Raw genomic sequence first — 21,661 nt, 5'->3', positions numbered from 1 at the left:
TGTGGGTCCCAGGTATCGAACCGTGGTTGCCAGACTTACATGGCAAGTCCCTTTACTATTTGGGCCATCTTGTTGATCCTAATACCTCCTTTAATGGGTTTAGGAGCTAGAGTCTCAGAGAATCCTAAGAGAAAAACAACAACAACAACAAAAGAAAAAACAGAAAAAAACGAATAGAGCTAAATAGCTACAGTACAACTGTGCTAGACAGTCTTGTTTGTTTGACAGCTTGAGACAAGCTAGAGTCACCTGACCTGACAAAGGGAACCTTTAATCAAGCCTATGGGCAGTGCCAATCCAGGGCAGGTGGTGTTGGGATGTATAACAAAGCAAACTGAGCAAGCCAGGAGGAACAAGCCTATAAAGCAGCATTCCTCCAGTCTTCAATTCCGGCCTCCAGGTTTTTGTCTTGAGTTTCTGCCTTGACTTCCCTTCACGATGATAAACTGTAAGGTAAAGTAAATTCTTTCCTCCCCGAGATGCTCTGGTCATGGTGTTTTATCACAGTATTAGAAAGAAAACTACGATACCAAGCAATAGACAACTGAAGATTATTACTATGGTTCCAAATAGGTACCTCAGAGAGCACCATAGTGGTGGGAGATGGCTTACTCATAAAATAAATAAATCTTGAAAAAAAAAAGTAAATGCACAAATGCCAGGGACACCTTAAAACCCAGCACGCAGGGACAGAAGCATACAAATGTCTATGAGTTTCAGGTCTGCCTGCACTATATGAGACTGCTGCAAACCAACCAATGAAAAACTGAGCATGGATGTGTATTAATTAGGAGCAAGAGTCCAAACATTTTTCATGACACTCTCAAAGTGGCTTGGGATAAAAGAGGATAACCACTTAAAACCATTGATATAGTTACTTTAAAATCAATATAATCCCCAGCTTTTAACTGCCCCATCAATTTCAAGTAAATAAATAAATAAAAGATAAACTCCAATAAGCCGCTAACAGCTCAACTTCTGGGACACTGACCTTTTGTTCTCAAACTGAACATTTAAAAAAATTAAACAAATAAGCATTAAGGTCACATAAAGTCCTTAATAGGTGTGGTATTAACAGATCAAAGGGAACCTTTTTGGGGAGCTCTAGTTTTGTTAAGACTGCTGATTTGTAATGCTAAGGACTCAAATTAGGGCTTTACAAAGATATACCCCTACCTATACCAATGAAGTACATACACTTCTTGCCCTACTACTGTTTTACTTTACCAGATTAACTTTTTCCTTAAGAACTCTGGTTAGTACCCTGTTGGAAACTATTGCTCTTCTCTTTATCAGGGCATGGGTTAAGACCTCTGGGTGTCATGATTTCTCTTACCATAAGCACTTGGATGGTGTTTGGCAAGAAACGTGTGGATGTTTGTTTTGAGCAAGGGTCTCAAACTATAGCTCAAGCTAACTTCACACTCAAGGTGATCCTCCTGTGTTGGCATACCAAGTCCTAGAACTACACCTGTTAATCACCACTGAGAGTATAAAATCAAGACATCATGAGTTAAAATTTGTGCGTTGGCCATTTAAATCACTGATTTAATTAAAAATTAAATTAAGATTCAATCATCTATTCTAAATATAAAACCATTATTTTAGTACTGATTAAGACAAACCTTTTAAAAGAGCTTTCTAATTAGAAGCAAAATGAAACTATAGACATACACATGAAGTTATTAAGGTTCACTTGTTTTATCTGAAAACTGGGTTCTCAGACTTGGTCTGCAGCTACAAACAAAAAACAATGACAATCACAGGAAGAAAGTGTATACAGCAGTTGTTTTAAATATACTGATGAAATGGATTTTCTGTCCTAAGTTCTTGCCTGGAAGACTGAATAATCCTTATGCTATTTAAAAAGTAATTTATTTATATTTTATGCATATGGATATTTGGCCTGTATGTTTGTCTATGCTCTATGTGTGTGCCTGGTGCCTTTGGAAGACAGAAGAGACATTTGAAGCCTCTGGAATTAGTTACAGACGGTTGTGAACCTCCATGTGGGTGGAAGAGCAAGTAAGCTTAACTTTTGAGCTATTTCTCCAGCTCCCTTTTATACTATTTTAATGTGGAATTTTAAAGTTAAAAGTCAGCCCAAATATTTAAAGACATCTTTAAAACTGTTTCTACCCAAAATACTAGCACTGCATGTATTTTAATATAGTATTTTCACTTAGTAAATGATTGGTACACACACATGCCTTCTAAAACTAATATATATCAAAAAGTCCTGTAACTGCCTCAAACATTTACCATCTAAAAATAATTAAAACCATCTTCAAACTATCAAACAAATTTTCAAATGTATAAAGTATAGAAGTTGAAATTAATATGAACTAAGAGACTGAATGCTTTGAGCTTTATTTGATTTGTGCCTGACACATGGGGTATAGCTTAGTAATTGATTGAATGTCCAATATGCCTCTGGTGTTATGTTTGATCCCAAGCACCAGAGAGGAGAGGGGGAAAGGCTGTTTTTATGTTAAGCCCACCAAGCTTTTTACTTAGCATTAAAAATGTTGATGGGGAGAATAAATCTCTAAGTGATATGTTCTAATATTTCTGTATCACACAAGCAAAAGGCAAACAAAATTGAATGTGGCAGTAATCTTAAGGTGAGATAGGAAGATTGCCAGGAGTTCAAAGACAGCCTGGACTACACAGGCAAGCCAACATAGACAAAATAACAAAACCTTGTCAAAAACAAATAAAAAAAGGACAGGGTCACAGGTAAAAATGAAATAGTAACTATTTAAAAAGTAACTGATAAAGCTACCAGCAAAATGAACATAAAGAATACAACCTTCTCTACCTACTAGAATTATCTGGATACAATAGAATTAAAAAAGTAAGATTAATTATCAGTAAGTTCTATATTGGTAATTGTTCACTTTGTTAAATTACTATATCCAAGTTACTATCAGTTCTCTTTTACATAGACATTAAATGGAATTTTGAATGGAATTCATTGTCTACCTTCATGTTGATTAACGAACTTTCATTTTTCACATTGTTCAATCCACTGTAAATTATAGTCTCTGGAAACCAATAAAGTCACTGAATAAAACTGAATCAAAACTTAGCAAAATTTAAAGGTTATTTTTAGTGAGTTAGACAAAACCAAAAGAAGTCCTCTCAATTTTCGTTAATTGCACTACTGATTACTTTTGTTTTTATCATTTATTTGTTTATTGTATGTGTATGTCATAGCATACACATATGTGCCAGAGTGTGCATGTGAGGTCAGGGAACAACTTATGAGCATCAGTACTCTCTTTATTCCATGTAGGAATTTAGATCATCAGGTCTGTTGGTAGATGCCTTCACAGGCCTCAATTCAAGTTTTTTTCCCCTGATTTTTAGAGACAGGATTTCTCTGTGTAGCCTTGGCTCTCCTGGCTTTGTAGGTCTGTTGGCCTCATAGTGATCCCCCTGCCTCCACTGCCACTCCTGGCTTCAATTAAAGTTTGTTTGTTTGTTTTTAAATAAAGAAAATTAAATTATTAACACATTGTGTTCATTTCATCAAAATTTTAGAGCAAATATTATAATATTTAATATAATAAAAATATTTCAAGCTTAAAATGGTAAGCAGGAGAAAAATCAGTATATACTTTACTTATAGAAAGATATGTTTGTTTTTGGTCTGAATTAAAATTTATAAACAAATTTATAGAATAATCCAACCTTGTTTTGAACAAAAGATAATCATGTTTTCAGAAAAGAGATTGTGATATTCCCAAGAATGTAATATGAATGCTGTTCAATTACAGAAGAGCTAAACATTTCTTCATATAAATCCTAACTCTGAATGAAAATAAACTATATTCATTAACAATAAAAAAAAAGAAAATTGATAATGTAATTTTAGACCTAAAACTCTAATCCAAGATATAAATTTAACATAAATGAATTATACATAGCCCACTGATTTGTATTTTACTAAAAGGACACTGGAACTCAGAATTTGTAATAGAAATTAAAGAACTTAAAAAAAAATAGCGTTGTGCTATTAATGCTCCTTTTGTTAAGCAAAGGAATCTCCAATTTTGTGGCACCTACAAAATTCCAAGGCCTCATTTTTTCCACAAGGAAGTATTTGTGTTCCTAGAAGGAAAAGAAATGCTAATTTTATAAGTAAATAAAATTTAAAGGTCAATATGTTTGTCTTCGGTGCTCTCTGCAATTATAACATATATTTCCTATTACACTGATTTTACAGATTTTTATTTGTAAAGGAAAAACACCAAAAAAACAAGAGTTATTTTTATGACCAAGTAGAGAAAACAAAAATATGCACTATCAATACCATTCATTATACTTAGGTTATGGTAGTAACATTTCTTTTTAAGCCTGGTATAGTGAGTCATGTCTATAATATTAACACTTTAGAGGTAGTGGGCATTTATACACATATATACATACATATATGTATACATATACACATATACACATATATATGTGTATATATATATACATATACACATATATATACATATATGTGTATATGTATATATATGTGTATATGTATATATATGTGTATATGTATACATATATGTATGTATGTATATATATATATATGTATATGTATGTATATATGAGAGTTTGAAGCCAGTCTGCACTACACAGCAGGTACAAGATCAGCCTGGGCTACATATCAAATTCTGTCTATGTTAAAAAAAAACAATAAAAACATTTTCCTTTTTTTGAAATTACTGTATTGCCAATTCCTCTTTGTTTGGTTCAACAGTTTTTTTTTTTATTTAAAAGCAATCAGTTAAAAAAAAAAAGCAATCAGTTAGAGAAACTATAAACCTGGTATTCAGGGGGAAGGAATAGAAGTATGTTAGTCTTAATCTGTACAAAAACGTATATTCTTTTGTCTTGAAATAGAATTTTAGTTGTCTCATGTGCTCTTGAAAACACACAAAATATTTGCTATTGCATTGTTTTAGATGCTGGCAAAAGTGGAAGTTACATAAAACACAAAAAAGCATTTTATTAAATACATAAGATTGAGAAATAAAGTATAACAAAATGATTATCACTTTATTATATTCCGTATAAGACATTATAGAAAATTATAATTCTTTCATTTTGGTGTAGAAAGAAAAGAATGAGGAAGGTACACAAATAGCATAATGTGAAAAAGGCTCTTTTTTCAAAGTTATTGAGCCTTATACAGTAGTTTTGTCCCTGGCTTTATCACAAGTGCTTGCTTATCATTCTGGAAGCTTTTTCTGGGTTTGGTTTCTCTTTTCTCTGGGTTTAGTTTCTCTATCTCTATGTCAACAAGATAAACCTCATGGGACCTTTTACTTCCATGTGTCTATGATTCTGAGTCAAAGGTCTATAATTGATTGCTTAGTTAGGTAACACAGAATAAGTCAAAATTTCTAGAAAAAGACTATTCACTATCCCAGATACAAGTATATAAGCCCCTGACTGGGAATAAAATGTCTGCGACAGCGTGTAAAAGTAAATGAAAATCAACATGTTATCTGATATGCCAGGGTTCTATAGGTGTGTGTGTGTGTGTGTGTGTGTGTGTGTCCAGGTGGTTACTCAGTTTTCACATTTAAATTTTACATATTAATCTCTTCCTTCCTTCCTTTCTACATTCCTTTCTTCCTTCCTGTAGAGACAAAGTCTCACACAATACAATACTCACTATCCTGGAACTCACAGAGATCTGTGTGCTTCTGCCTATATTTTATATATTAATCGTTCACCTGAACACAATCTCCATTATGTCATTAACTAAAGGAGAAACCATAGCAATATTTGAATACCAAAATGTGCTATATTTTTAAAGGATGAATTTCAGGTCCTAAGTGACTACAAATGTAGACTGAAGTAAATGTTACTAATGTTTTTAGCTCTTCCTTGTCAGGCTGCATTTGGAAGTAAAGAACATTATTAAAATATGTTCCATGTTATAAGAGATGGTAGTAAAATCAGCCCTTTAGTACCTTGCACCTTGCCTGGTTCCCCATCAATAAACATCAGTAAATTAATACTAGCAGAATGATGACTACTAGGAGCTGTGAGAAGTGTCTTCACATATGAAGTGTTAGCAATTTTATAAACTGTACTGATTAATTTGACAAAGGTGATATAGCAGAAGAATAGTTTAGTCAAGATTTAAATGCAGGTGTTCAAACTTGCAGGCTACTACTCTTAGCTTATACCATATTGAAGTAAGACTATTTACTCAAGAAGTGATATGGCTATTATGATTAAACTTTATAGGTCATAGGAAAGCAGTATACAGTCAAAATGTAATCTTTTAGAACACAAAAACACAAGTCAGAAGCAAGATAGAAGAAAGGAGAGGTACAAATGAAAGTCACTAAGTGCCCTCCCAAAAGAATATAAATCATGTACAGCCTAATCCTTTCAAGGGCAATTCAGAAAGCTTTAACAAGTCAAAAATTACTAAGTCCGCACAAACCTGCAAAATGTTCTACCACTGAGAAAACCCCTCCTCAGCACAATAATTATTACTTTTATCATATTATAAGGCCTGAAGTAATATGTGCAATTAACAGGCACTGTGAATCATAATGGAATTCAAGCAAAAGTTATACCCAGACAAAATGATGGGCATTTTAAAAAGTAAACTACCTTTCAGAGTAGTAAATACCACAGTTGGTATTATGATTTGTATAGGTATATGACCATGTGTGTATACATATATAAATGCATCAGTTTTATTTGAAGTGTACATTAAAAATACCCAGCTTTATATGAACATCTGGTAAGTTAAAACAAACCAACCAACCAACACAATTTACCTTAGATGAGACTATTCTATTATCACAAAATCTCTGTGCGATGTAAGCTTCTGTTCCTGAAACGGGATGATTGCCAACAAATATGGTGCGTGTACCAACTCGTTTCTCTTCTCCCACACACTAACAAAGAGAAAAAAAAAGAAAAGGTCAGCTTTCACCATATTTCTTAATGTTTTTACCAAGCTCAGAATTCTGGCAAATCAGAGTAGCAGGGAAAGGTGAAAAATCTTGTCAAGAAATTAAAATCTACAAATCTCTTAGTTGTTGACTTAGCAAAACTGTTGTTCAAACCAACTGGTCTAAAGCCAACAATATAATTCTAAAATAATTAAAGAAAGCATCTAAAGGTGACTAGGGAACTTTACCTCAAAATATGGCACCCTGACATGCTGATAACTTAATAATAAAGGTTCTTGAAATGATGTAATAGTATTTACTCTGATACCATGCTGGATACATCGAAGAAGAAAGTAATAATATTTATTCTTTTCTGTGTGTTTTCTTTAAGTAATCTCATATCCTCAGGAAGGGAGATTGAATGAACTATAGCTGGACAGATTTTTTTTATTATTATTATTATTTTCTTTTTAGTTACATTTTGTTAACTCTGTGTCCCAGCTGTATCCCGCTCCCTCATTCCCTCCCCAACCCCACACTCCCTCCCTGGTCTCCTCCCTGCCCCTTTCCAAGTCCCCTGATAGGGGAGGACCTCCTCCCCTTTCAACTGACCCTGTTTTATCAGGTATCTTCAGGGCTGGCTGCAAAGTCCTCCTCTGTGGCCTAACAGACTGCTCCTCCCCTGGGGGGGGGGTGTCAAACAGCCTGCCGTTGAGATCCTGTTAGAAATAGTCCGTGTTCCCCTTACTTTGGAAAACTACTTGGTTACTGAGCTACCACAGACCACATCCAAGCAGAAGTTCTAGGTTATATCCATATATGGTCCTTGGTTGAGTGTCAGTCTCAGAAAAGACCCTGTGCCCAGATATATTTGGTCCTTGTAGAGCTCCTATCCTTTCCATATCATACTAACTTCCCTTCTTTCATATGATTCCCTGCACTCTGCCGAGGGTTTGGTTATGAGTCTTAGTGTCTGCTTTGAAATACTGCTAGGTAGAGTCTTTCAGATGCCTTTTGTGGTAGACTCCTGTCATAAGTTCAATGCACATCCCATTTGTCTTTCTAAATGAGGATTAATCACCTTCGCCTGTGTCCACTTTCTTGATTATCTTTTTTAGGTGTGTAGATTTCATTATGTTTATCATGTCTTGTAGGTCTATATAAGCGAGTATATACCAAGTTTGTCTTTCTCCTTCTGGGATACTTCACTCAGAATGATCTTTTCTAGATCCCACCACTTGCCTGCAAATTTCATGATTTCCTCCTTTTTGATTGCTGAGTAGTATTCCATTGTGTAAAAATACCACAATTTCTGTATCCATTCCTCCGTTGATGGACATCTGGGTTGTTTCCAAGTTCTGGCTATTACAAATAAAGCTGCTACAAACATGGTTGAACAAATGTCCTTGTTGGGTACTTGAGCAAATTTTGGGTATATACCTAGGAGTGGTATAGCTGGGTCTTGAGGTAGCACTACTCCTAGTTGTCTGAGAAAGCGCCAGATTGACTTCCAGAGTGGTTGAACCAGTTTACATTCCCACCAGCAATGGAGGAGGGTTCCCTTTTCTCCACAACCTCTCCAGCCTGTGCTATCACTTGAGTTTTTCATCTTGGCCATTCTGATGGGTGTAAGGTGAAATCTCAGAGTCGTTTTGATTTGCATTTCCCTAATGGCTAATGAGGTTGAGCATTTCTTTAAGTGTTTCTCTGCCATTCGATGTTTCTCTTTCGAGAATTCTCTGTTTAGCTCTGTTCCCCATTTTTTAAGTGGATTACTTGGTTTGTTGCTTTTCTGCTTCTTTAGTTCTTTATATATACTGGATATTAGCCCTCTGTCAGATAAAGGGTTGGTGAAGATTATTTCCCAATCTGTAGGCTGTCTATTTGTTTTGATGACAGTGTCTTTTGCTTTACAGAAGCTTTTCAGTTTCATGAGGTCCCATTTATTGATTGTTGCTCTTAGAGCCTGTGCTGTTTTTATTACTGTTGCCCTGTAGTACAGCTTGAGATCGGGAATGGAGATACCTCCAGATGATCTGTTGTTGTACAGGATCGTTTTGGAGATTCTGGGTTTTTTGTTTCTCCATATGAAGCTGAGAATCTTTTTTTCAAGGTCTGTAAAGAATTGAGTTGGTATTTTGATGGGAATTGCATTGAATCTGTAGATTGCTTTTGGCAGGATGGCCATTTTCACAATGTTAATCCTACCAATCCATTAGCACGGGAGTTCTTTCCATCTTCTGAGATCTTCTTCAATTTCTTTCTTCAAAGACTTGAAGTTTTTCTCAAACAGGTCTTTCACTTGCTTGGTTAGAGTCACACCAAGGTACTTTATGTTATTAGTGGCTATTGTGAACGGTGTTGTTTCCCTAATTTCTTTCTCAGCCTTTTTGTCTTTGGTATACAAGAGGGCTTCTGATTCTTTTGAGTTGATTTTGTATCCTGCCACTTTGCTGAAGGTGTTTATCAGCTGAAGAAGTTCTCTGGTTGAATCTTTGGGTTCGCTCATGTATACTATCATATCATCTGCAAATAGTGACACTTTGACCTCTTCCTTTCCGATTTGTATCCCCTTGATCTCCTTTAGTTGTCTTATTGCTCTGGCTAGGACTTCAAGTACAATGTTAAAGAGATATGGAGAGAGTGGGCAGCCTTGTCTTGTCCCTGATTTCAGTGGGATTGATTTAAGTTTCTCTCCATTGAGATTGATGTTGGCTATAGGCTTGCTGTATATTGCCTTTACTATCTTTAGGTATGTGCCTTGTATCCCTGATCTCTCCAAGACTTTAAACATGAATGGGTGTTGGACTTTGTCAAATGCTTTTTCAGCATCTAAGGAGATGATCATGTGGTTTTTCTCCTTCAGTTTGTTTATGTGGTGGATTACATTGATGGATTTCCGTATGTTGAACCACCCTTGCATGCCTGGGATGAAGCCTACTTGGTCATGGTGGATGATATCTTTGATGTGTTCTTGGATTCGGTTTGCAAGGATTTTATTGAGTATTTTTGTATCAATGTTCATAAGAGAGATAGGTCTGAAGTTCTCTTTTTTTGTTGGGTCTTTGTGTGGTTTAGGTATCAAAGTGACTGTGGCTTCATAGAATGAGTTTGGTAGTGTTCCTTCTGTTTCTATTTTATGGAATAGTTTGAGGAGAATTGGTGTTAGTAATTCTTTGAAGGTCTTGTAGAATTCTGCGCTGAAGCCATCTGGTCCAGGGCTTTTTTTGGAGGGGAGACTGTTAATGACTGCTTCAATTTCCTTGGGAGATATAGGACTATTCAGCCTTTCTACCTGATCTTGACTTAATTTTGGTAGATGGAATCTGTCAAGAAAGTTATCCATTTCATTTAGATTTTCAAATTTTGTGCCATATAGGCTTTTGTAGTATGACCTAATAATCATTTGGATTTCCTCAGTGTCTGTAGTTATGTCCCCATTTTCCTTTCTGATTTTGCTGATTTGTATGGTTTCTCTCTGCTTTTTAGTTAGTTTGGCTAAGGGTTTGTCTATCTTGATTTTCTCAAAGAACCAGCTTTTTGTTTCATTGATTCTTTGGATAATTTTATTTGTTTCTAATTGATTGATTTCTGCCCTTAGTTTGATTATTTCCAGCCGTCTGCTCCTCTTGGGTGTATCTGCTTCTTTTTTTCTAGGTTTTTCAGTTGGGCCATTAAGTTGTTTGTATGTGATGTTATGGATTTCTTCTTGTAGGCACTTAGTGCTATAAATTTTCCTCTGAGCACTGCTTTCAATGTGTCCCATAAATTTGGGTATGTTGTGCCTTCATTTTCATTGAATTCTAGAAAGTTTTTAATTTCTTTCTTTATTCCTTCCTTGACCCAGCTGTCATTGAGTAGTAAGTTGTTCAGTTTCCATGTGCGTGTCTGCTTTTTGTTGTTTCTGTTGTTGTTGATGTCCAGCTTTAGTCCATGGTGGTCAGATAGTATACAAGGGATTATTTCAATCCTTTTGTATCTGTTGAGGCTTGCTTTGTGACCAACTATATGGTCTATTTTGGAGAAGGTTCCATGTGGTGCTGAAAAGAAGGTGTACTCTTTTTTTGAGTTTGGGTGAAAAGATCTGTAGACATCTATTAGGTCCATTTGATTTAGGGATTCTGTGAGTGCTTTTATTTCCCTATTTGGTGTCTGTCTGGTTGATCTGTCCCTTGATGAGAGTGGGGTGTTGAAGTCTCCTACTATTAAGGTATTAGGATCAATGTATGATTTAAGCTTTAATATTGTTTCATTTACGAATGTAGGTGCTCTTGTATTTGGGGCATAGATATTCAAAATTGTGATGTCCTCTTGTTGGATTTTTCCTTTGATGAGAATATAGTGGCCCTCCTTATCTTTTTTGATTAACTTGGGTTGAAAGTCTATTTTATTAGATATTAGGATGGCTACTCCAGCTTGTTTTCTGGAACCATTTGCTTGAAAAACATTTTTCCAGCCCTTTACTCTGAGGTAGTGTTTATCTTTGTTGCATAGGTGTGTTTCTTGGATGCAACAGAATGTTGGGTCCTGTTTCCGTAACCATTCTGTTAGCCTCTGTCTTTTTATTGGTGAGTTGAGTCCATTAATATTGATAGATAATATTGACCAATGCATGTTAGTTCCTTTTGTAATGGAGTCGATGATCTTACCTTGTTTCATTGCTTGTTTTCTTTTCATTTTTGTTGGGATATTATCTGTATGCCCTGTTTTCTTGGGTGAATTCGTTTTCGTTGGATTGGAGTTTTCCTTCTAGTATCTTCTGTAGGGTTGGTTTGCTGTATAGATATTGCGTAAATTTAGTTTTGTCATGGAATATTTTGTTTTCTCCATCTATGTTGATTGAAAGCTTTGCAGGGTATAGTAGTCTGGGTTGACATTTGTGATCTCTTAGAGTCTCCATGATGCTTGCCCAGGCCCTTCTGGCTTTCATAGTTTCTGATGAGAAGTCTGGTGTGATTCTGATAGGTCTACCTTCATATGTTACTTGGCCTTTTTCCCTTGCTGCTTTTAATATCTTTTCTTTGTTCTGTAGATTTAGTGTTTTGACTATGATGTGACGTGATGTGTTTCTTTTCTGGTCTAGTCTATTTGGTGTTCTGTAGGCCTCTTGTATATTTATGGACATCTCTTTCTTTAAGTTGGGAAAATTTTCTTCTATGATTTTCTTGAAAATATTTTCTGGACCTTGGAGCCTGGAGTCTTCTTTTTCAGCAATTCCTATGATTCTTAGATTTTGTCTTTTCATAGCATCCTTGATTTCTTGGATATTTTGTGATTGGAATTTTTCTGATTTTACTTTTTCTTTGAGAGAAGTATCAATTTCTGCAAGTGTGTCTTCAGCTCCAGAGATTCTCTCTTCCATCTCTTGTATTCTGTTGGTGATGCTTACTTTTGTGGTTCCTGATCTTTTCTCAAAGTTCTCCAGCTCAAGAGTTTTCTCATTTTGTGTTTTCTTTATTGATTCTAATTCTGTTTTCATGCCTTGCACCATTTCTTTTATGTGTTTGAATTTGGATTCCTGTCTCTCTACGATGGACTCTATTTCTTTGTTCATTTCCTTTTTGTATGCCACTAATTTCTTCTCTACTTGTGCCTCTATTTGTTTGGCTATGTTTGCCTGTGTTTCTTTAAGGGTTTTGTCTATTTCTTCTTTCTTTACCTCCAATTGTCTGGCCAACTCTTTGAAAGATTTGTTCATTTCCTCCTTATGAGCCTCAAATAATTGAGCAAGCATGGCTTTAAGGTCATTTTCCTGTGCTTCTGATGAATTGGAGTATCCATCGATTTTGGGGTTTGCTGGTGAAGTCATGATGTCCTGATTTATGTTGGAAGTGTTCTTTCGCCTACCCCTGGCCATTGGCTTATCTGAGACCTTCCCTGTTTGTTTTTGGATTCTGCTGATCAGACTGGTACTGTCTCTCTCTCGAGTCTGGAGAATTCTTCAGGAAGTTGAGAGAGGTCCCGTGTCCTTAGTGTATGCTGAGGACTAGCTGTACCTGTGGGAGGAAAGTACGCAGGCGCAAACAGAGGCAAATGCAAGCGTGCGTGCGTGCGTGCGTGTGTATATGTGTGTGTGTGTATGTAAGTGGGTGTGGGCGTGTGTCTCGAGGGACAGAGTGATGGCTAATGTTGAACCCTTGAGTGTGTGGGAGGGGCTCTGCAATGTATATGTCGCAGGCGCTAGTGATGATCGCAGCGCAATTTCTGGCATTAACTGCCTTAACTCCTCAATTAGACCCACAGAGCAGGAACTTCAATGTTCCAAGTGCCCCTCTGTTTCCCAAAGTGGGTATATGGGTGGGAGGGGGTTCGTTGCCTGGCTTCTGTTTTAGAAGAACCCAGGATCAGTGGAGCTGCAGATTCTCAAGGGTGCACTCACTTACAGGCAGGACACTTGGCAGAGATCGGTGTATCTGGGCTCTCTGCTCTCTGGTTTGGCCCTGCTTCTTTGATGTGCTCCGCCAGTTCCGTGCTGCTGTCACTGCCAGGTTATGAGGTCTTGCTGCAGCTGGAGATTTCAGGGTGGTCACGTCAGTGGGAATTGGGGTAACCAGCCTTTCTGTTCTCTGGTTTGGCCCTGGTTAGTCTTAAACTGGAGGGCTGATGTGCCCCGCCAGCTCACTGCTGCCCTGCCACCAGGTTAGAAAGTCCCGCTGTACCTGGAGACTGGGTTGCTAGTCCAGATGCTTTCTGGGAAGTCCTGGGGTCTCTACTGTGCTCTCCAAGCTTCGGATGCCCAGCGCCTGGTGTGTCTAGCTTGTATGGCGTTTCTGTCTGGTTTTGGTGAGTATATAGTGTATTCTCTGTCACTGTGGGATTGGGCGGGCCGTACCCTCAGTGATGGTGCTCCTGCGGAGCTAGTATGGCGTCTAGCAGACTTGGGCCCTGGGAGGATGGTGCAGCCGCCGCGCGTGAATCTGGGGCTCAGAGACACAGTACTGCTGGCCTTTGCCGATAAAGGGCTTGGGGCTCCGCTTCAGTGGCTGCAGGCCCCAGGCAGTTAGGTCTGCGCTGAGAAAGGCGAGTCTGAGAAAGGCTAGTCTGCTGTGCTGAGGAGGAGGGAGGTCTAGGGGAGGGGAGTGCCGAGAGATCAAAGGATCGTTTCTCACCTTCCCCAAACAAGTCCCTGGGTGACCCGAGGCCAAGGTTTTCACCTCCTGCGATGTTCCCTGTTGTTTAGAAAGTCTCTCTGTTGTTTCCCTGGCTTCAGAAGTTCTTCCACTCATCAACTCAGAACTTTATCTCTTCCACAGCTCGGAAACTGTGTGTGCTAGTCGCCATCTTGGCTCCGCCCCCCTACATTCACATTCATAAATAGGCCTATTGTTTAATACTTTTCTGGATGTGTTACAGGTAAAAAAAAAAAAAATACACAACCAGGCCTGAAAATTACTGTTAACAGACTATAATAAAATTATGTTTATTGTCAACCACCATCCTACAAGTCTTCAATATAATAGTCATAACACTACCTGCATTTTTTCCTCAGGTAATGATACTTTGAACAATTTGCTTTTACTTGGAAAACCTCAAAAAATCATCATCAAATAATGCTTCTTCAAACAATTTTAAACTGCTCACAAAATGAAACTTTCCTTTGATGCTTCATCTTGTATGTGTCTAGTCTTCCATTCACATCATTAATGGTGAAACTTATGGCAATGACATAATGAAAAACGATCTATTATCAGCAAATGATCTTAGTAGATGTTATCCTTGATAATTAAACAACTGTTTTCATTGGTCAGATTCCTTTTTATGAGTTCCTATAATAAAGAAAAGCTAACAAAAATATTAATTGAAACTTGAAAGGAGCTGAAGAGATGGCTTAGCAGTTAAGAAAACATTGGCTGCTCTTCCAGAGGACCTAGGTTTGGTTTCAGTACCCACAGGGCAGCTCAAAACTGTCTATAACTCCATTAAGGAAATCTAACATCACCTTTTGACTTCCTCTGGCAAAGGCATGCACTTGATATACAGACATACGGGCACCCAAAACAACCATACCCATAAAAATCAATAAATATAAATTAAATTAAAAAAAAACCAGAAGACATAGAAATGATTTTAAACTATTCACCACTATTCACTAAACACCACAACCCAAAGCTACTTTCTTCTTTAAACATTAGTATTTTTCAAATGCACAATCAGGCTGAGAACGGAAAACTTATCTCAAGGCTGAAAAATAAATGTAATCAAAAGTTCAGGTGCCTATTTAACCCCCTTCCCCAAAATCAAATTACTATCCCAGGATTTGTGGAGAGCAGTGAAGGAAATAGATATGTATAATACCAGGAGAAACTACTACAATGTGTTCAGTGGTCTATTATCTAAGGTTTAATTTACTGTCATAATGAAAAAAATGAATCTTAAGAATATACACATTTTGCTTTTACTGAACTACTTAAGCAATCAAGCTGTTTCTTCTTCCTCTAGCATAGGAAGTAAAGCAAGTAGATAGGACATTTTGTTTGGCTTTGCCTTTAGAGCTTAATTATGCTCATATTAATGAAATTTATAAACATCTGATCAAAACACAATTAAGTGCATGACATTCTTCTATAGACAGAAACTTAGGCATTACCTACTGGCAGCATATTTAACTGAATAAAAACTATTATAGGCAATAATACTTAGCTCTACACAAACACATCAAAATATGCAAGCACAATATTTAAGAAAAAGAACTTAAGTGAGAACCTAGATTAGAGCAAAATCTTGTTGGAAACTTTCAGTTGGACTTTCATTATATCAGTGTGATTTACTAAACAGCTTAATTTTACCAAAAATAACCAATGAAGTGTACCCACACCATACACAGCAGGTCCTCACCCTAAGTAACTTTAAGCTACAGAAATGTGAATAAAATTCAGCTTTCCTAAAAAATGTGTAATACAGTTGATGGATCAAAGTGCTATAAGCACTTTGTAATTCACAATTTTAACAGGAGCTTTAAAAATGATTTAGAGGTTGCAGTATTTAAAGAATGTAATCCGTGTCTCCCAAAGTTCCTACAGGTACACAGAAACTTAACTTTATTAGCAATATCTTTCATAACATGGATATAGTCTGGCAAAATTCATACATAACTAGAGACGAACATGTCTTTACAAGGTGACAAATTTATCCTTTGTTCTTGCTACCCATATCTGTGTAGTGCCTTTCATTCCAAATACTTAGCAAACCTTAAAAATCTTAATAGAAAGGTAGTTAAGTTCTAAAATTGGAGAAGGAGAGGCTTGAGAGGCAGGCAACCCAGCTAAGTACTGATGAATAATGGATAAATTCAGAAAAATGGATAAATTCACTTAAAAAGAGAAAGCAAGAAGAAGGCTCTTGGACAAAGCAAACCTGAGTAACAAGAAAACAGAATAAAATACAGATTACAAACCTCAGAGGCATTAGAAAAAGATGGGGCCATCTGCATACTGACATGAAGTTTTCTAACACAAAAGCAGCTACAATGCTGAGAGAAGACTGCTAATCATCGAGAAGTTGTACCAATGCCTGTGAGCCTTGCAAAGTTTCCTGGAAGTTAGGATGAAAGCCAACTTCAGTTTGAGGAGTTTATGTACTTCTGTGGGAGGTGGCAAAGGAAGCATTAGAGGACATAAAGGAGTTAGTCTGAAAGCAGCACTCTGGTACCCTGGTCTCTGTTATTGTGCCACTTCACATCTGTCTATTACTTTTCTGTAAAGAACCAAATTTGCCTTGACAATGTCAATTCAAGCACCTTTCTGGTCCCCAAATATCAGTATCCTGGTAGAACACTGTATTCTTTCCTCATCTTGGAAAGTTTCTTTTTTTTTTTTTCCTTCATCTAATCCTTATGTTCAATAAACAAACCACAATGACAATTACATTTCTTAGTACAATTCATTAAATTTAAAATTCTGTTATGCCCATAGACTGGAGCCTAGTCTAATCAAACATCAGAGAGATATCCTCCAGCAATTGACAGAAACAGATGCAGAGACCTAATACCAAATATTAGGCAGAGCTCAAGGAATTCTGCAGAAGAGGAGGCAAGAAGGGTTTGTAGGACCTAGAGGTGGAGAGGACACCAGATAAACACAGTTCTCAGAATCAACTAACCATAGCTCATAGGGGCTCACAGAGACAGGAGCAATAATCACAAAGCCTGTATGTGTCTTATCTAGGTCCACTGCATATATATTATGGTTGTGTAGCTAGACGTTCTTATGCGATTCCTGACAATGGGAGGAGGGACTTTCTCCAACTCTGACTGCTTGTGGTATCCTTTCTCTCCTACCAGGTTGCCTTTCCCAGCCTTGATATGAGGGTATATGTCTAGTCTTACTATAACTTCTTATGCTATGTTTGGTGGAAGTCCCTGGGATGCCTGTTCTTTTCTGATGGAAAAAAAGATATGGGGGGGGCACTAGGAGGAGTAGAAGGAGGAGAAACTGATAGGAATGTAATATATGAGATAAGACAAAAATTCATGAGGATGAAGTAAAATGTATGACTTCTCCCCTCCAAATACTACTCATATTAAAAACCAAACTGCTCTCAAGTCAATTTCTACAATAATTTTTCTTTTAAGAAACAAGGCAAATAGTAGTTTGAATTTCTATTTGAGCATATGATTGAAAACAACAGTGAGTTGCTTCTAAAGCACATGTAGGGTTATCTAGAACAATTATAAGAATCTAAAGTCAAAATTAAAAATACTTGACAATAAAAAAAAAGGAAAAATGCTTTCAGTTAAATCACTACACCGCATAGTAGTTTTAGGTTTCTTCATTAACTGAATCTTGCTTAGTGGAATGAAAGTAGATTTCATTTTTTAATTTATTTCAATACTCAAGTTCCCTAATTTCAATGTATTTCACTACTATTCACATAATTATAAGAACATGTATATGTATGAGCTTCTAAATATTAATACAGTAATTTCAAAAATAGGGAAGAGAGAATGGCAGAATGCAATGAAATTCAGGGAGTCCTCAAAAGCAGGAAATTAAAGTGCATATGTACTTGTTTTAGCATCACTAATTGTTCCTTTAATGGTGGACTGTAGGGCAAATGACTTCTGATAGACGACAATCTAAAAAGGACTATACACATATTACATTTACTTGACTACTATTAAGATGTCCAACTAATATTCTACTTTGGTTTCCAGTCATTTACTACAGTTTCTGCCTTAAGCCACAGACAAATAGGTACTACTCTAAACTGTGTGTTGAATAAAAGTATAAAAGGGGGAGGAATAAAAGAGAAACGCTAGCCAGGTATGTTGGTACAAACATGTAATCCCTGGAAGACTGAGGCCAGAGGATCAGAGTTTGAGGATAGTGAGGGCTAGATGCAAATGTGTCAAAGCAAAAGTAAATTTCTAATGATATGAGTATTCTGCTATAACATAGCATGAGGTTAAACTCATCATTCTTACTGTAACTGTCAAGTAGATCATTCTCACTGTAACTATCAAGTAGAAAAAAAAATCAATGTCTTAAGCAAAACATATTCTGAAGAAAGAAATTTCTTTTGATATAACATTGTTTCTTACACTTAAAGAAATGCTCAATGTCATTAGCCATTAGGGAAATGCAAATCAAAACGACCCTGAGATTTCACCTTACACCCATCAGAATGGCCAAGATGAAAAACTCAAGTGACAACACATGCTGGAGAGGTTGTGGAGAAAGGGGAACACTCCTCCATTGCTGGTGGGAATGTAAACTGGTACAACCACTTTGGAAGTCACTCTGGTGCTTTCTCAGACAATTAGGAATAGTGCTTCCTCAAGACCCAGCTATACCACTGCTAGTCATATACCCAAAATTTGCTCAAGTACACAATAAGGACATTTGTTCAACCATGTTTGTAGCAGCTTTATTTGCAATAGCCAGAACCTGGAAACAACCCAGATGTCCATCAACGGAGGAATGGGTACAGAAATTGTGGTATTTTTACACAATGGAATACTACTCAGCAATCAAAAAAGAGGAAATCATGAAATTTGCAGGCAAATGGTGGGATCTAGAAAAGATCATTCTGAGTGAAGTATCCCAGAAGGAGAAAGACAAACATGGAATATAGACCTAAAAGATATGATAAATATAATGAAATCTATACACCTAAAGAAGATAATCAAGAAAGCGGACACAAGGTATGATGATCAATCCTCATTTAGAAAGACAAATGGGATATGCATTGAACATATGACAGGAGTCTACCGCAGAAAGCATCTGAAAGACTCTACCTAGCAGTGTTCCAAAGTAGATACTAAGACTCATAACCAAACCTTCGGCAGAGTGCAGGGAATCATATGAAAGAAGAGGAATTTGATGTGGAAAGGATAGGAGCTCCACAAGGACCAAACATATCTGGGCACAGGGTCTTTTCTGAGATGAACACTCAACCAAAGACTATGAGAGGATAAAACCTAGAACCTCTGCTCGGATGTGACCCGTGATAGCTCAGTAATCAATTGGTTTCCCATAGTAAGGGGAACAAGGACTATTTCTAACAGGAACTCAATGACTGGCTCTTTGACCTCCCCACCTCCCAAGGGAGAAGCAGTACTGTCAGGCCACAGAGGAGGACTTTGCAGCCAGTCCTGAAAATACCTGACAAAACGGAGTCATATGAAAGGGGAGGAGGTCCTCCCCTATCAGTGGACTTGGAAAGGGGCAGGGAGGAGATGAGGGAGGGAGGGTGGGATTGGGGAGGGAATGAGGGATACAGCTGGGATACAGAATTAACAAAATGTAACTAATGAGAATAATTAAAAAATAAAAAAGATTGTTTCTTTATGCCTAATTTACAATCTTTTTATTGTTTATTATTATTAGTTACATTTAATAACTCTGTATCCCAGTGTATCCCGCTCCCTTATTCCCTCCCAATCCCAACCTCCCTCCCTCAGCTTCTCCCTGCCCCTTTCCAAGTCCACAGATTGGGGAAGACCTCCTCCCCTTTCATCTGGCCCTGTTTTATCAGGTATCTTCAGGGCTGGCTGCAAAGTCCTCCAACCAAGGACCATGTATGGATTTAACCTAGAACCTTTACTCGGACGAAGCTCATAGTAGCTCAATAACCAATTGGTTTCCCATAGTAAGGGGAATAGGGACTATCTCTGACAGGAACTCAATGGCAAGCTCTTTGACCTCCCCACCCCCCAAGGGAGGAGCAGTCCTAATTTACAATCTTAAAAATAGTGAATATAAAGCCAGGTGTGATTGCATACTCCTTTAATCAAGTACTGGAGAAAGGGCAGGAAGAGGAAGGCAAGTCTCTTTTGAATATGAGGCTAGCCTGGTCTATACAGAAAGACCTTGTCTTAAAGGAAGGAAGAAAGGGATGCAGAGAAGGAGGGGGCAAGGAGTACAATGGATTTATCAGAATGCTGCTATATATGATGTTTATGGATTTAGAATCCAATTCATTTCAATACCCCTTTGAGCTTGAAATGCTCACACTTGTTAGGGGGTATAAGAAAACAAATTGTTCAATGAATACAAGAGATTCAATCAAGTATATATGCATATGCATTCATTCATTCTTGTTTATTAGGGATACAATCTTGCTATACAAGCCAGTTTGGCCTAAAAATCTTGATATTCCACTTACAAACTTAGGTTCTCTTATCTTTGCTTTGGGGTGGACTAGCTATAAAGTCGGGTTTCCAGAATACACTCTTTTTTTTAATTTTAATTTTTTCTTTTTCTATTTTTAATTTTTTTTTATTAATTACACTTTATTCACTTTGTATCCCCCTGTAAGCCCCTCCCTCCTCCCGATCCCAAGCTCCCTCTCTCTTCTTCACACATGCCCTTCCCCAAGTCCACTGATAGGGGAGGTCCTCCTCTCCTTCCTTTGAAAATCAACCCTAAAGAGTGTATTCTGATCTTAGTCTATCAGAATACACTCTTTAGGGTTGATTTTCTCATAGAACTCAAGAAAACGTGTACTGGTTTATTATAAAAAGCATTTTAAAAGATATAGGGGTATAGATAAAAAGATACATAGTGTAATATATGCAAAAAAGACAGAGCTGTGTCCTCTTTAAGTAGTACATTTTTCAATAACTTCTATGCATTCAGCTATACAGAACTTATTTAAAACCTGTCCTCTTTGGTTTTTACGAGGATGCCATTGTGTAAGTAATAATGAAGCACTAATGGCATAGAAAATAATGACTGGAAAGAAGGAGAACTCTGGGTAAGATGCTCAATCCTCGTTCAGAAAGGCAAAGAGGATGGACATCAGAAGGGGTAGAAAACAGGGAACAGGACAGCAGCCTACCATAGAGGGTCTCTGAAAGACTCTACCCTGTAGGATATCAAAGCAGATGCTAAGGCTCATAGCCAAACTTTGGGCAGAGTGCAGGGAATCTTATGAAAGAAGGGAGAGACAGAAAGACCTGGAGAGGACAGGAGCTCCACAAGGAGAGCAACAGAACCAAAAAATATGGGCAAAGGGGTCTTTTCTGAGACTGATACTCCAACCAAGGACCATGCATGGAGATAACCTAGAATCCCTGCACAGATGTAGCCCATGGCAGCTCATTCTCCAAGTGGGTACCTTAGTAATGGGAACAGGGACTGTCTCTGACATAAACTGATTGGCCTGCTCTATGATCACCTCCCCCTGATGAGGGAGGAAGACAATGCAGCCACTTATGATGAGACCTGATGGACTAGGATCAGAAGGAAGGGGAGGATGACCTCTCAGGTCAGTGGACTGGGAGAGGGGCATGGATG

The 21,661-nt window shown here is 37.4% G+C and overlaps 1 protein-coding gene and 1 long non-coding RNA gene across 4 annotated transcripts in view; one reads left to right on the top strand and one right to left on the bottom strand.

Moving 5' to 3' along the window:
* The window catches only part of Atp11c (ATPase phospholipid transporting 11C), a 230,789-nt gene that overhangs the window by 118,998 nt on the left and 90,130 nt on the right, over positions 1–21,661 (bottom strand). For all 3 annotated transcript variants that reach the window (XM_055599591.1, XM_055599589.1, XM_055599592.1), the window contains one exon: positions 6,807–6,926. In XM_055599591.1, the coding sequence (XP_055455566.1) occupies positions 6,807–6,926 (120 nt within the window). The remainder of the gene's footprint in view (positions 1–6,806; positions 6,927–21,661) is intronic.
* On the top strand, positions 8,973–14,800 carry LOC129670972 (uncharacterized). Its single transcript, XR_008719283.1, has 3 exons — positions 8,973–9,036; positions 13,563–13,706; positions 14,413–14,800. It is a non-coding gene; the product is annotated as an uncharacterized LOC129670972 (long non-coding RNA).

Source organism: Psammomys obesus, unplaced genomic scaffold, assembly GCF_907164565.1.
Source record: "Psammomys obesus unplaced genomic scaffold, mPsaObe1.curated_primary_1811, whole genome shotgun sequence".
Classification (NCBI taxonomy): Eukaryota; Metazoa; Chordata; class Mammalia; order Rodentia; family Muridae; genus Psammomys; species Psammomys obesus.
This window is presented reverse-complemented; position numbering and strand designations above follow the sequence as displayed.